The sequence below is a fragment of the Rousettus aegyptiacus genome, unplaced genomic scaffold, assembly GCF_014176215.1.
Source record: "Rousettus aegyptiacus isolate mRouAeg1 unplaced genomic scaffold, mRouAeg1.p scaffold_m13_p_3, whole genome shotgun sequence".
NCBI lineage: Eukaryota > Metazoa > Chordata > Mammalia > Chiroptera > Pteropodidae > Rousettus > Rousettus aegyptiacus.
The window spans coordinates 106,456,619-106,470,229 of record NW_023416306.1 but is presented as its reverse complement, the minus strand read 5'-3'; the positions used below and the strand labels follow the sequence as shown (position 1 = coordinate 106,470,229).

Genomic DNA, 13,611 nt, shown 5'->3' with positions numbered 1-13,611 from the left:
TGAGCAATTTGTCCTGGTACATAGGATATGTACATAAATGTAAATTGCTTAATTATACTGTGGAAATTGCTTTGATTCTATGAGATGAGGGAACAGATATTTGTACTCAAGTCTTAGAAAGTGTAGTGGGTGTTGCCAATGGCAGTTTCTAAAGATTAGCATTTCTCTTTCAGGATCCCTCCCACCACTTTTTATCACTTATTTCCTCTTCCTCTCAGCTTTGGGTCTCACTTTCCCTTTGTTCCGAGGTCATTTTTTATATTCTTATATTTGAAAAAACAAAGGTCTGAAACATATTTTTTGTCTGTTTTGTTTACTAATGTATTCTTAGTAACTAGCACAGCACCAAACAAATAGTAGGTGCTCATTAATTATTTATTGAATAAATAAATATTCATGACCGAAATTTTTCCTGATAAATGCCAGATATACAATAAAATACTAGGGACCTGGGACATATCGTCTATAAAAATATAAGAACCCAAGGATATCACATAAATGTCATAATAGAGATAGAGAATCTGTCCAAAATCATTCTTAATTCATGTACTCATTAATTCCTTCCTTCCTATTTTCTTTCCTTCCTTCCTCCCTTCATCTCTCTTTTACTTCTTTCCTCCCTTTCTTTATTCCTTTTTCCTATCATTACCGGTGAAATCTGTCCGCAAGTATTTTTGCTAAGCTCTTTCTGTGAAACTTCAATTCTTTCCCATTCAATTCTTACACTTTCTTTTGTCATAAGGTGGTTGACCCCAGATATTTTAAAAGGCTAGAATGACATTGAGCTAGAATCGCCTAACTTTATAAAAAGGGGGGACAGGGAAATCTCCTAACTAATCAAAAAAAAAGGAAACAGAAAAAAAATTCATTTAGACATCTGCTGGTACTCACAGTCAACCCATTGCCATAACTACAAGCCCACCGAAGGTGTACACGGTATATATGATGATTCAGCAATACTATGCTCTCAGGAAATCCCAAAGTAGTGAGCAGATTTTTAAAAGACTTTTCTTATATCCCTGTTTAGAAATAACTGTACCAATCAAAAACCAAACCAAACCAAACCAAACCAACCAACCAAACAAAAAGCATGTGGCCATCTTTGCACTGAATGTCTTCTGCTTTAAAATATGTTGCTAAGTTTATCTTCATAAATTGCAAAATTAATGAGTAGTTTTTAACAGAACTGTCATTATTTCTATCACTAGTTCTATCATTAGAGATTTCTCATCGGTAGATGATCTCACAAGAAAATGACAAGAGTTAAGAACTCTCAACTCCATTGGCATATTGTATCTTTTGACTTTTTCTTTCTACAAATAATATAGATTGAATCCAAAAGAGATTGTAGCACTGCACATTGAGGACTCAAATGTTTCACAAGCTCCACCTACACAGCCCTTCTGAGAGATTGATTCTAAGGTTAAAAGAACACTTGATTCATTCTACCAGTGTCATACGCACTAAATGATTTTCAAATTAACTTGCTGCCAGAAGCAGATAAAAGAAGAATTTTGTAAGAAGCAAAATAAAAGTATATGCACATATGAACATGTCAAGGGAACTATCCTGAGCACAAAGAGGGAAAACTTTCTGAAAATAATGTTAGTGATTAGAACAAAAGTTAAGAAAATTGCATCATCAAAGTAATAAGTAAGTGGTTACTGTAAAACATAAAGTAAAAAATCTAAAAGTAGAAAAAATTTGAAATGAAAAAGAAGACTGAGAAAAACAAATGAAAATAGGTGATAAAATTAATACTGAAATGATAGTACTATAAAAATTGAAAAACATGCACACCAGGTGCCAAGGGTAAAACATTTTCTCTTTAATAAATGAGATTTAATAATTTGTCATATAAAATGTATTTTGGCCTTTACATTATATGTAAACAGCAGTTCAGATAGAGTAAATATCTGAACATAACAATAAAATAAAAGCATGTAGGAAAAAACACAAAAGTTTTTCATTACTTTCTATTAGATAAATATTTCTTAAACAAGATACAAAAAAAATCTAAGAATCAAAATAGATTATATTAAAATTGCTATAAAAACAAGTTATTTCAAGAGTTAAGAGGATAGCCAGTAAATAGAAGAAATTTGCAGCTAATATTGCCAAAAGGCTCACCTTGATTAAAAACAAAAAGATCTTCAAATCGAGAAAACGAGCAAACTAATAGAAAAGATAAATGTCTTAAACAGATACTTTATAAAAGAAGATGTTCGAATGGCCAATAAACATGCTATTTCAATAAAGTAGAAAGGCAGAAATAACTTTATGGTTAGAAGTCAGAGTAGTATTGCTTATAGAGCAGAATCATAATGGTCATAAGGGGAGCTCTGAAGTGTTGGTGATATTCTGTTTCCTGATGTAGATGTTAGTTATAAAGGTGTGTCAATTTTCTGAAAATGTATCAAACTATTCACTTATATTCACATTATCTCCTATGTATATTATACTCTAATAAAAATTAAAAATGATACAATGACCTCATGTTTATTATAAAACTAAAACTAAAATTTCAGGTGTTTTCGTTCCAGTTTTTTTTTTTTTTTTGCATGAAATATTTGAGTAAGAACACATTTGTTTAACAGACATAACTTCAGACATGGCTAAACTCAGGCCCTCTGTTAAAATATCATTGTCGTATCTCAGAAGCTAAGTAGGGTTGGGCCTGGTTAGTACTTAGATGAAAGACCACCTAGGAATAAATACCAGGTGCAACAGGTGTTAAAAAATCCATAAATAAGAAATTATTTTTTAAAAACTATAAGACATTACTAAAAGAAATTGAAGAAGACACAAAGAAATGGAAAGATAGTCTGTGTTCATGGAATAGAAACATCAATGTATGTAAAATGACCTTATTACCAAAAGTAATATACAGATTTAATGCAATCTCCCAACAAAATCCCAAGGACATTTTTTAAAAGAAATAGAACAACAACAAAAAAATCATTAGATTTGTATGGAAGCACAAAAGACCCCAAATAGCCAAAGTAACCCTGAGAAAAAACAAAAATGCCAGAGATATCATTCCACCTGACTTCGAATTATATTACAAAGTGACAATAATCAAAACAGCATGTTATTGGCAGAAAAACACACACAGACCAATGGAAAAGAATTGAGAGTCTAGAAATAAACCCACATATATATGGGTAAATAATTTTGACAAAAGAACCAAAAACATACAATAGAGTAAGGAAGCCCTTTTCAATAAATGGTGCTAGGAAATTGGCCACATGCAAAAGAATGAAACTAGACTGCAATTGTCACCATACACCAAAATTAACTCAAATGAATCAAAGACCTAAATATAAGACCTGAAACAATAAATTTCTTAGAAGAAAACATATATACTAAACTTATGGAACTTGGTCTTAGAGAGGATTTTTTTAATTTGACCTCAAAAACAAAGGAAGTAAAAGCAAAAATAAACAAATGGGACTATACAAACTAAAAAGCTTCTGCATAACAAAAGAAACCACCAACAGGACAAAATTTGCAAACAAAGCCTCCAATAGAGAGTTAATATAAAAAATATGCAAAGACCTCACACCACTCAGCAATAAAATAACAAACAATCCAGTTAAAAAATAGGCAGAAGACCTGAATAGACACTTCTCCCAAGAAGACGTATAAAAGGCCAACAGATGTATGAAAAGATTCTGGACTTCACTAGCTATTATGAAAATGCAAATCAAAATCACAATGAGATACTGCCTCACACCTTTTAGAATGGCTATCATCAACAGGACAAGTAATAACAACTGTTGGAGAGGTCGTGAGGAAAAAAGGACCCTCCCTCATATACTGCTAGTCGGAATGTAAATTTGTATAGCCGCAATGTAAAACAGCATGGAAGTGCCTCAAAAAAATAAGAATAGAATTACCACGTGACCCAGCAATCCCTATTCTGGGTATTTACCCCCCAAAATTGAAAAGATTTGCCTATAAAGATATTTGTGCCCCAATGTTCATAGCAATATTAGTCACAGTGGCCAAGACATGGAGGCAACCAAAGTGTCCTTCAATAGATGATTGGATAAAGAAGATGTGGTACATATACACAATGGAATATGACTCAGCCAAAGAAATAATGAGATATTGACGTTTGCAATAACATGGATGGATCTTGAGATTATCATGCTAAGCAAAATAAGTCAGACAGAAAAAGTTGAGAACCATATGAATTTACTTACATGTGGGATATAAATCTGAAAACAACAAATGAACAAGACAAACAGACAGAGACTCATAGACACCGACAACAGTATAGTGGTTACCATAGGAAAGCAGGAGGTGGGGGCAGAAGGAGGTAAATAAAGATAAAAGGGATCAAATATATGGTGATGGAAAGAAATTTAACTTTGGGTGGTGAACACAATGCACTATATAAATGATACATTATAAAATTGTCCACTTGAAACCTATGTAATCTTATTAACCAATGTCATCCCAATAAATTTAATTAAAAAACAAATAAAATTAATTTAGGAAAAAATGTTTTGCCTCTGTCTAGATGTAAATGTAGGACTTTTGACCCTTGATATGTAGTATCAAGTGTTGTAGTTATAGGAAACACACTCTTGATATGTAGTATCAGTGAGTTATAGGAAACACACTCTTTATTCAGCCAGCTGGGTCTGCCAGGGGTACGCGGACCTCAAATTAAACAGCAGCGAAATGTAGAGGTATAAGATTTTTAAGCCCCAAATCCTATTCTTCATTCTGTCTGAACACAAAGGTTTATTTTTCTTCTATTCACTACCTTTCGACCCACAGGTTGGGTGTGCAAGCAGGGGTACAGAAGCAGAAAGTCTGTTATTAGAATGTTATGTTCTTATAATTAAAAGCCTATGATATCACTGAAGATCAACTGGCTGTTGGCTGATGTAGAATGGCCTTGCCTTAGATACCTAACAATACTCAACTCTTCTGCATCTGCCCCATCCTCCGGCAGCTTAGGTCAGGCACATTCTCATGGCAATCACAGAGGACTAATTGCAAGATTTGAAACACAAACATACCTTTTAAACCTCTGCTTTCATCTTAACTTGCAATTGTAAAGTGGCCAAAGTAAGTCTCAGATTTCTATCATATCACAACACATTATATACACCATATTGCTGTATATTTATGTGTGTATATGCATTACATATACACACACAATATATACACATATTCTATAATAGAAGGTACTGGCTGAGCTAAAATAATGTAATATGTACAGTATGATTTATTATACAGTAGATTTTATTGTATAACATATCTATATACATGTGTATATTGCATATATAATAAGTTATAGATATTGTCAATTCAATTTTAAATTATTTTTAATAGATATTTTTTCCAGCCTCTCCCTTTTTCTCCTACCCACTCCAACCCCTTACAACCACCTTTCCACTGTTTCCTATGAGTTTACACAAATACAAATGAGTAATCAGTCTAGTTATTATTATATATCTCTTTCTTAACTATTTCTAACTATTTTTAACATCCTGAGTCAATAACTCAAAGAGAAATTTTTCATCTTCAGATAGTATTATATGATTTATAAAATATTTCAACCCAGTTGTAAAGTTACATTACAATGGACATTTTTCACTCTGATCATCATTACACTTACCCTAGCTGTTTCGTGTGTGTCTATGAAAGGAAGTTACAATATGAGAATACATCCATGCTTTCTCTACATTCCTAAGGATACACACAAGGGCCTAACAGGAAAGGGAATCCTACATGCAATCTCATTCCTATTATTTTGTTCAAGCTCTTCATACTGCAACATTCACATTTCATTCATTCCCACAATTTTCAATCTATATCTCTTTTTATTTGATATATTTGGGAAATGACCTACGTGAAGGATTATTTTCTAAATTAACCCCACCATGAATGTACTATGTCATCATGAACAAGTGACCAACTTCTTAGCATCTTGTATCAGGTCTACATGTGTAATGCAAGGTCAATCATTTAAACTTAACATTGTTCTCAGGTTTTATTCATTCAATCAATCAACAATTATTCATTGCATGCCTGCTCAGTTTTACATACACCTTACATGCAAGGTGGACTATGAAAAAATGCATTGTATTTTCTCTGACCAAATTTATAGACTAGTTAGTTATATAGGTATCTGATTAAACAGAGTAAAGCCAGACAAGGACTAAGGTTAGGAAAGCAGAGGGTGATATGTAAACACACAAAGAGCCCAACCCACCCTATCTGTCTCATGAGTAGTGAGTCGGGCCAGCCTGGAGTCTGTGATGTCTAAGCTAAGATACGAAGGTTTGGTAGAAGTTAATCAGGTTGAAAGATAGAAGGTAGTGTGCTTTAAAGTAGGAGCAGCACCTACAAAGCAATAGAAATCATAGTGAATTTCAAGACTGTAGGCCAGGGTTACAAAATATGTATTTGGTTTCAGGGTTTCAGATATATGTGTGTATATACATATGTATATATGTATACACACACACATATATTTATATATATATGAAATAAACAAGCATAATCTTTGTGAAGTTGCCAATTGTGTTCTCTAATTACTTGAGATTCTATTAATAACTTCTTCTTTTGACACCTATATGTGTCTTAGATTCAAATACAAGGGATGCAACTGGAAAGAAAGAGACATTGTGCCTGCTCTCAGGAAGCTCGTAGCATGTGGAGTAGATTAGAAAATAGTGTAATCAAAGCTATCACAAGAGAAAGATAAAATATGACCACCTAACAGAGACAGTTAAATCAGAAACAGAATTAAAGAATAGCCCCCTAAGAGTGGTGATATCGAAGTTAAGACTCATCAAGAGTTAGTCAAAATGGGAGGGAAAGAGTATTATAGAAAAGAGAAATAGAATATGCAAAGGTACAAAGTCAAAGTTTAGTTTACAAGAATGACAGCAAACTAATTCAGAATGGCTGGAGCAAGCAATCAAAATGGGCAACAGAAAATATAAAACTAAACAATGTGCACGTAGTGAAAATGGTCATCAGCCATCACACATACTTGTACATTATCTTGAAGACACTGCTGAGCATGAAGAGGGATCTGAAGAAGCAAATGGTATAATAAAGTGTTACTATCTGAAGAATTATTGTTTCTATATCAATATATACTTACAGATAATTGTACATGTATTTCCTTGATTTTTCTTTTTTTTAATCCTGGAGTAATTCTTTCTCTAAGACAACACTTTGATAGACCCTTCCTTATACCAAAAATAAAGACATACCTTGGATGTAAACTCATCAAGACAAGCCCAAATCGTCATTTTAATCATTTCTCAGCCCGGCCACAGGGGAGCACTGTTTTAAAAGTATTCTAGATAAATGTGTATAATTCTGCATAAAGTGTGAAAGTGCTGTGTTACCTCTCTCAGACAACATAGGTTGTCTGCCTACATTGCAGTATTCTACAAACAACTGGAACAGGCCTCACTCAGAGTAACTTTTGCTGAGGAAGCCCTTTCAGAAGCTGATTTAGCTGGAGATCCAAGGTATAGAGACTCTCCTGAAAGGGCTTTCAGGCACTCCGTTGTGACAGTTGGCATGTGAACAGTCTTGGAGAGGCTTATATGATAGCAACACTTTTGAGGAGAGCAATTGAATTTTCTTTCTGTCCTGGGGAGGGCTCTTTTGGCAGCCAGATATAAGAAAAAGTATGAGAAATATTCTTTAATTATGTGGTGATGTTTATGCTTTGAGTAAGAAAGGAGAAAAAAAATCACTCTTTTTTTTTTAGACTGAATATTCCCATGAGGGTTTCCTGTGTCCTTAATTTATCTTTCTGATTAGGCTAGAGAAGCTAAGAAATGCAGTAGTCCTCAGTCCTTGAAATTTGTCGAAGACTTTATGTTTCTTACACTGGTATCTTCAGAAACATAATGAAAGCTCTACCTTCCAGATAATGTTAGTGAAAGATGGAGAAGGGAAGAATCATGACAAAATAGTCATCATATTTAACAAAAACAAGCAGCAGAGCTCCCTACACATCAAAGCCTCCCAGTTCAGTCACTCAAGCACGGGCTTGTGCGGATTAGAGACGCAGTGATACCCACACCTCCAAAGACTGTGCTCAGACAGAAGCAGCGCCAAAGATGCTCTCCAAGCTCATGGCTCCAAAGGGGCACTTACCAGAAGCCTCATCATGGAAAAAGAGAGACTTGAGGGGAGTTCAATTGCTTTAACTTAAAATGCAATAAGTGGGCCAGTCTCTTAAGAACATTTCTAATTAAATATTATTTTCTCGATTGTTCTATAAGAGCAGGCTATAAGCTTAGATTAAAAAGAGAATCACATAAATTTCAGTTTCAGATACCAGAGTGAATTACAATATGACTTAAGCTGAATATGTGAACTACTTTTGCAAATGTATTCCTTTGTGAAAATGCAAGGTAGCATCCCTTTCTTTTCCTAGGTATCCACACCTTGTCATTATGGAGATAATAAAAGCACTAAAAAACAAGTCTTTTGTCTGGTTCCTTGTGGGGTATCAGGATTGTACAAGGTTACATTGCCAATGTTGTCACTTGCTTGGAGAGGTGGCTAGCAACATGTTTTTCCCAAGGTTTTGAAACAAAGTGTCCTTATGACTTGTATAATTTACATTTAAATCCTAACCCTAGAAATCTCTCTCTCTCTTTTCTCTCTCTCTCTCTCTCTCTCTCTCTCTCTCTCTCTCTCTCTCTCTCACCAAAATGAGCTTTAATTTTTTCTGGACCTTCATTTCACCTCTACATTCTCAGCTAATATCTTCAAGAGGACAGGACCTTACCTAGGTTCCTCTCTGTATCATTGAAAGGTGGGGAAAATGCTTGAAGAGTTGCAATATACAGTTTAATTTGCTCCTTTTCAATGCTTTATCAATTTTGAAGGATTTAAATTATATATCTACACACACACACACACACACACACACACACACACACACACACACTTCTCAGAGACCTAGCCTTTTTCCTGGATAATCAGCAACTGCAGAGCTAGCAGAAGGCAGTAGCCTAGACCTGACCGACGATCACAAGATCTGTACATCTGGCACACAAAGATAACATCTTCATCTAAGTGATCTTCTGCTGAACCCTAAGGTGAAACTACACCCTGGCGACTTTCCCATGACACCAAACAGAGGGATACCAAAACAGGCATTATATTTCCCACACACCAAGCACTTCTCCAGACATCAGCTGGGTATCCTACAATCCAGCTCAATTCTGACATTATCTACCTGGAGAGAACATCAGGTCCCACAGGGTAAAGGCTGAGTCCTATAAGCCTGCCACCCATCCCCACTTCAAATAGCAGTAGCAAGTTCAGGTTGTTCCATGTGCTTCTGACCCACAGGCTACAAATTGGAAGTAGCAACGATGACCTTCAACTCAGGATGCCAATCCTAAGTCCAGGTTGCTACCTGAACTTCTGGCTGGCTGGCCATAAATAACAGGCTCCCATGACCTTCTCCTTGGTTCAATAAGTTTGCTTAAAAAAAAAGAGGGCTTGGTGCCCAGTAGAATTCAAGGAGCTAAATTTTCAGAGGCTCATAAAACAATAAGATTATTTCAGGAAAACTTGATACTTAAGTTAAGGACAGTTTTATTGTAGAGCCTTCTATTGCAGGTTTCCTTCTTTCTGTTCTTTGCGGTGACATCACTGGACACCACTGTAAGAGCCATGTTAGGCTGAGTGAACCACCGTTCTTATTTGTGTTGTATTATTGTCTCTCATTACTTATCTCCATGGAGTTTTAACTTTAACGATGTTTATCTGTGTGCTTTTACTCAGCAGGCATAATTTTGAGGAAGCTGGTGAAAAGAGGTGTTTCTTACTAATAATTTATCTGTCTAAGATCTCTCACAGATGTTGATCCTGAAAGTCCAGAGAGAAAGGTAAGATGATCATTCTTGTTCTCCTCAAATTTCCTGTAAAAATCTAAAAATAAAATGCAAATTCTGAAAATGACCCAGTAGTCATCATTATCGTCTTAACAGTGGTGAGTGGCCAAAAACTATACATGTGCATGTGTATGTGTGGTGCCGATTCCTTCAATACTGAATATTTGGGAGAGAGAAAGAGCTGTTACTCACTGCAGTTATATAGAGAATATAAATTATTTCTGTTGGTCAAGAAGGAAGTAGGGAAAGACCTTGTCCTTCGAACAGAGATTCTTTCAAGTGTGGCTACAGAACAACACTTCGAAATGATTAAGTTCAAAATCAGGAAGCTGAAACAATTCTATCTTTTATGTATTCCATTACATAGCTTCCAGAAATATCAAAAGCAAAACAGTAGATTAGTGAAATTAAGCTGTAGAATTTGTTGATTTGTTTTAAAAACAATAAACAAATATACAATCAGAGAGATAGGTAATAATACACATGTCTCAGTAGAAACTTAGAGAAAATATGACCAAAAAAATTAATATTCTTTAACTAATTTATATATGTAAAACATTTTACCCTGAAACAATGGAATACATATACTTTTCAAACACACTTGGAATATTTATCAAAGTTGATAGTCTTCTAGATTAGAAGAATTAATTAATTAAAAAAACCTTTATCAATTTCAAAAAAATTTTATATCATTCTGAATATAGTCGCCTGTCAAAATGGTATCAAGAGAGAATTCAATAACAAAAAGATTTTAAATACCTTGCTAGATATCATAGCCATTTTCGAATGTATTGTTACAGGAAAATATCAAAGCAGTGAAGTCTGTGGTGGGACAGATGTTTCATTCAGTGTTTGACTAGAGCAGTGTAACGTTTTACACGTGATCTTGATTTCCTGTCTGGGAATGAAAGCATCCGAAACCCTAAGAACTCTGCACTCAGACACTCAGAGAAGGGCTGGTCTCTAGGCTAAAGTGAGAACAAGACAAATTTCAACTAGAAGACTTTCTATCATGCTCTGTCGTGGCCTGCTGTGGGCACTCATGGTCTCCTTTAGCTTCAGTAAGTGTGGCCTTAAACATGGGGCCTCAGCTTCCTTTTAGAGCTTAAGGACGGGACTAGGAAAGTTATAACTAGGAGGGTATGAAGAGGGAAGAGAGGAGGGGAAATGAAATACTGTGTGATTCTTTTCTTTGCTCCTGTGCCCTAAATTACTCCATTCCTCACGACCCATCTGAGACATTTCAGAGAATCAAACCTGTCCTCTTTTTTAATAGGATTCAGCATGACTCAGAGAGTAACCCAAGCACAGACTACAGTGACAAGGCGGGAAGGAGAAGCTGTGACAATGGACTGCACCTATGAAACCACGTCGAGTTATTATACTTTCTACTGGTACCAACAGCCTCCCAGTGGAGAGATGGTTTTCCTTATTCATCAGAACTCTGCTAGTTCAAATGCAAAGGGAGATCGGTACTCTGTGAACCTGCAAAAGGAAAAAAAAATCATCAGCCTCACCATCTCTTCCTTGCAACTGGCAGACTCAGCAAAGTACTTCTGCGCTCTTGACAACCACAGTAATAAAAATGATAGTGGAAGATTAACAAAAACCTTAAGTTTCATAAAGGCTGCCACCTGCTCAGAAACTTCAGGAAAACCCATGAACCACAAAAAGAAAGGAGGCAGGCACTGTGTGTGGTAGCACAGTTGAGACCTTCTAATATAAACTTCTTTTCAATAAAAAATGCCCCATACTTGAGCTCGGTGTATAAAACAGTACCGTCCCCTCAGAGTCCCAGGTATTATGTTTGTTTCTTGGGTTAAAATATATCACCATGTGCCTTTCAAAATGTTCCTAAATAGTTAGATTGAATGAACTCATTTGTTTCAGCAAAATCAGGAGTAGTTTTCTAATTTTCATCTTGAATTGTTGGATTTTCAGATGTCAACAGGTTTGAAACCATCCATTATCTCTTCCAAAATCATGCCAATTTTAACATTTCTTACAAATATAATTGTGTATATATTTATTTTTTCATATATTTATGTATGAATGATTGCATGAAAACCAAGCTTATAAACACATAAATTTTTTTATGACTTTTTCCACAGTCCAATGTGAGATTTATATTCACATCCAAAATAAATTTTGACTCTGCTCGTTGGGCAGGAGTTTTTCTTGATCACAAGGTTAAAGTTGCCTTTAGTTCGAAATAATCCGCATACCAAGAAGACACATCTTGGGGTGACTCCTTCTGAACACCCACACTACACCATTTAACAAAGATTCAGGTATGGATCAGGATGTACATTGCTGAGTTATAGTTTCTTCTGTCGTAGCTCTCTATTACGAGACAAGCTGAACACCTCTGGCCTGGAATTTGCTTTCGTGACTAGGACAATCGATTTTCCTTAGAGTTGAAGTTTAATTTAAATGGCATACGATATCTTCTTGTGTGTTTTGAAAAAATTTTAATGTAAATTATACATTCTAACACTTTGACATATTCACTCTTACTTTGTGATATACAGTTATTATAAAAAATTCTAAGTAACTTTTTGTGCAAACTCTGAAGATTGAGGAGCCATGTAACTATAACTGTTTCTGATTAGATGTTCCAAATATTCTTTAGTTTAAGATTTAGAGACACTTTGCCATAAAAGATTATTAAAATATTGGAAAGCTTATTTGGTAAACTTATGAAAGAAAATTCACTATTTTCTTTCATACTTAAAATCAAATTCACAAGATATTCAGTATACACGTTCAATCTTTTCAGCATATTAACTAAGTCACTAGGATAATCAGGCCTCCAAATACAATTTCTATGGGGATATCTAAAACAAGGATACTTTCACGTAGTAAACAAATGCACTAAAACATGGGTATAAAAGGAGAATTTTAAAATGTTTAAAACATTTTGTGTGTATAGTTATGACTTCAGATTGCTTTGTGATGTATTTCTTATAATGGAGTATTTAAATTGACCCTTGTATTAGTTTACTCAGGCTGCCATAACAAAATACCATAGACCGGGTGGCTTAAAGAGCAACACAAATTTGTTTTTTTCACAGTCTGGACTCTAATTCCAAGATTAAGGTGTCGTCAGGGTTAGTTTCTTTGAGGCCTCTCTCCTTGGCTTGTAGCTGATCACCTTCTCACTGTACCTGCACTTGATCTTCCCACTATGTTATGCATGTCTATGCTCCAATTTCCTTTTCTTATAAGGATACCAGTCATGTTGGTTTCGGGCTGATCCCTATGGCCTCATTTCACCTTAATACTTCTTGTCTTTAAAGGCCTTGTCTCCAAATGCAGTCATATTTTTAAATACTTGGAGTTCGGGTTTCAACATATGAATTTGGGGGAGACACAATTCATCCGGTAAGAACCCTCCCTGTAAATACATGGGAAGTTCACAAACAAGACAGTTGGGGCTTCACTTGATTAAATTTTTGTTAATTTCTGATGCACAAAATGATTATATATAGTATTGATGAGGAGCTTTCCTACCTTCTTTAACGTGTTTTGAGGAGACACTCAAATATATATATTACTCATTCATAAAAGTTGTTTTTTACACTTGGTTTCTTTATCAGAGCCCTATGATATCGGAGTATGAAATGTCCTCATTTTCAGTTTCATTTTTTTTTCTGTTTGTAAATGTTAATTTTTTCTTAGTATTTCATCTCTTTATTTTCCTCCT

At 34.9% G+C, this 13,611-nt stretch overlaps 1 gene segment (V, D, J or C); it reads left to right on the top strand.

The window, feature by feature from the left end:
- The window catches only part of LOC107506178, a 492,806-nt gene that overhangs the window by 3,473 nt on the left and 475,722 nt on the right, over positions 1-13,611 (top strand). The window contains 1 exon segment of the C gene segment in view: positions 6,200-6,202. Within this exon segment, the coding sequence occupies positions 6,200-6,202 (3 nt within the window).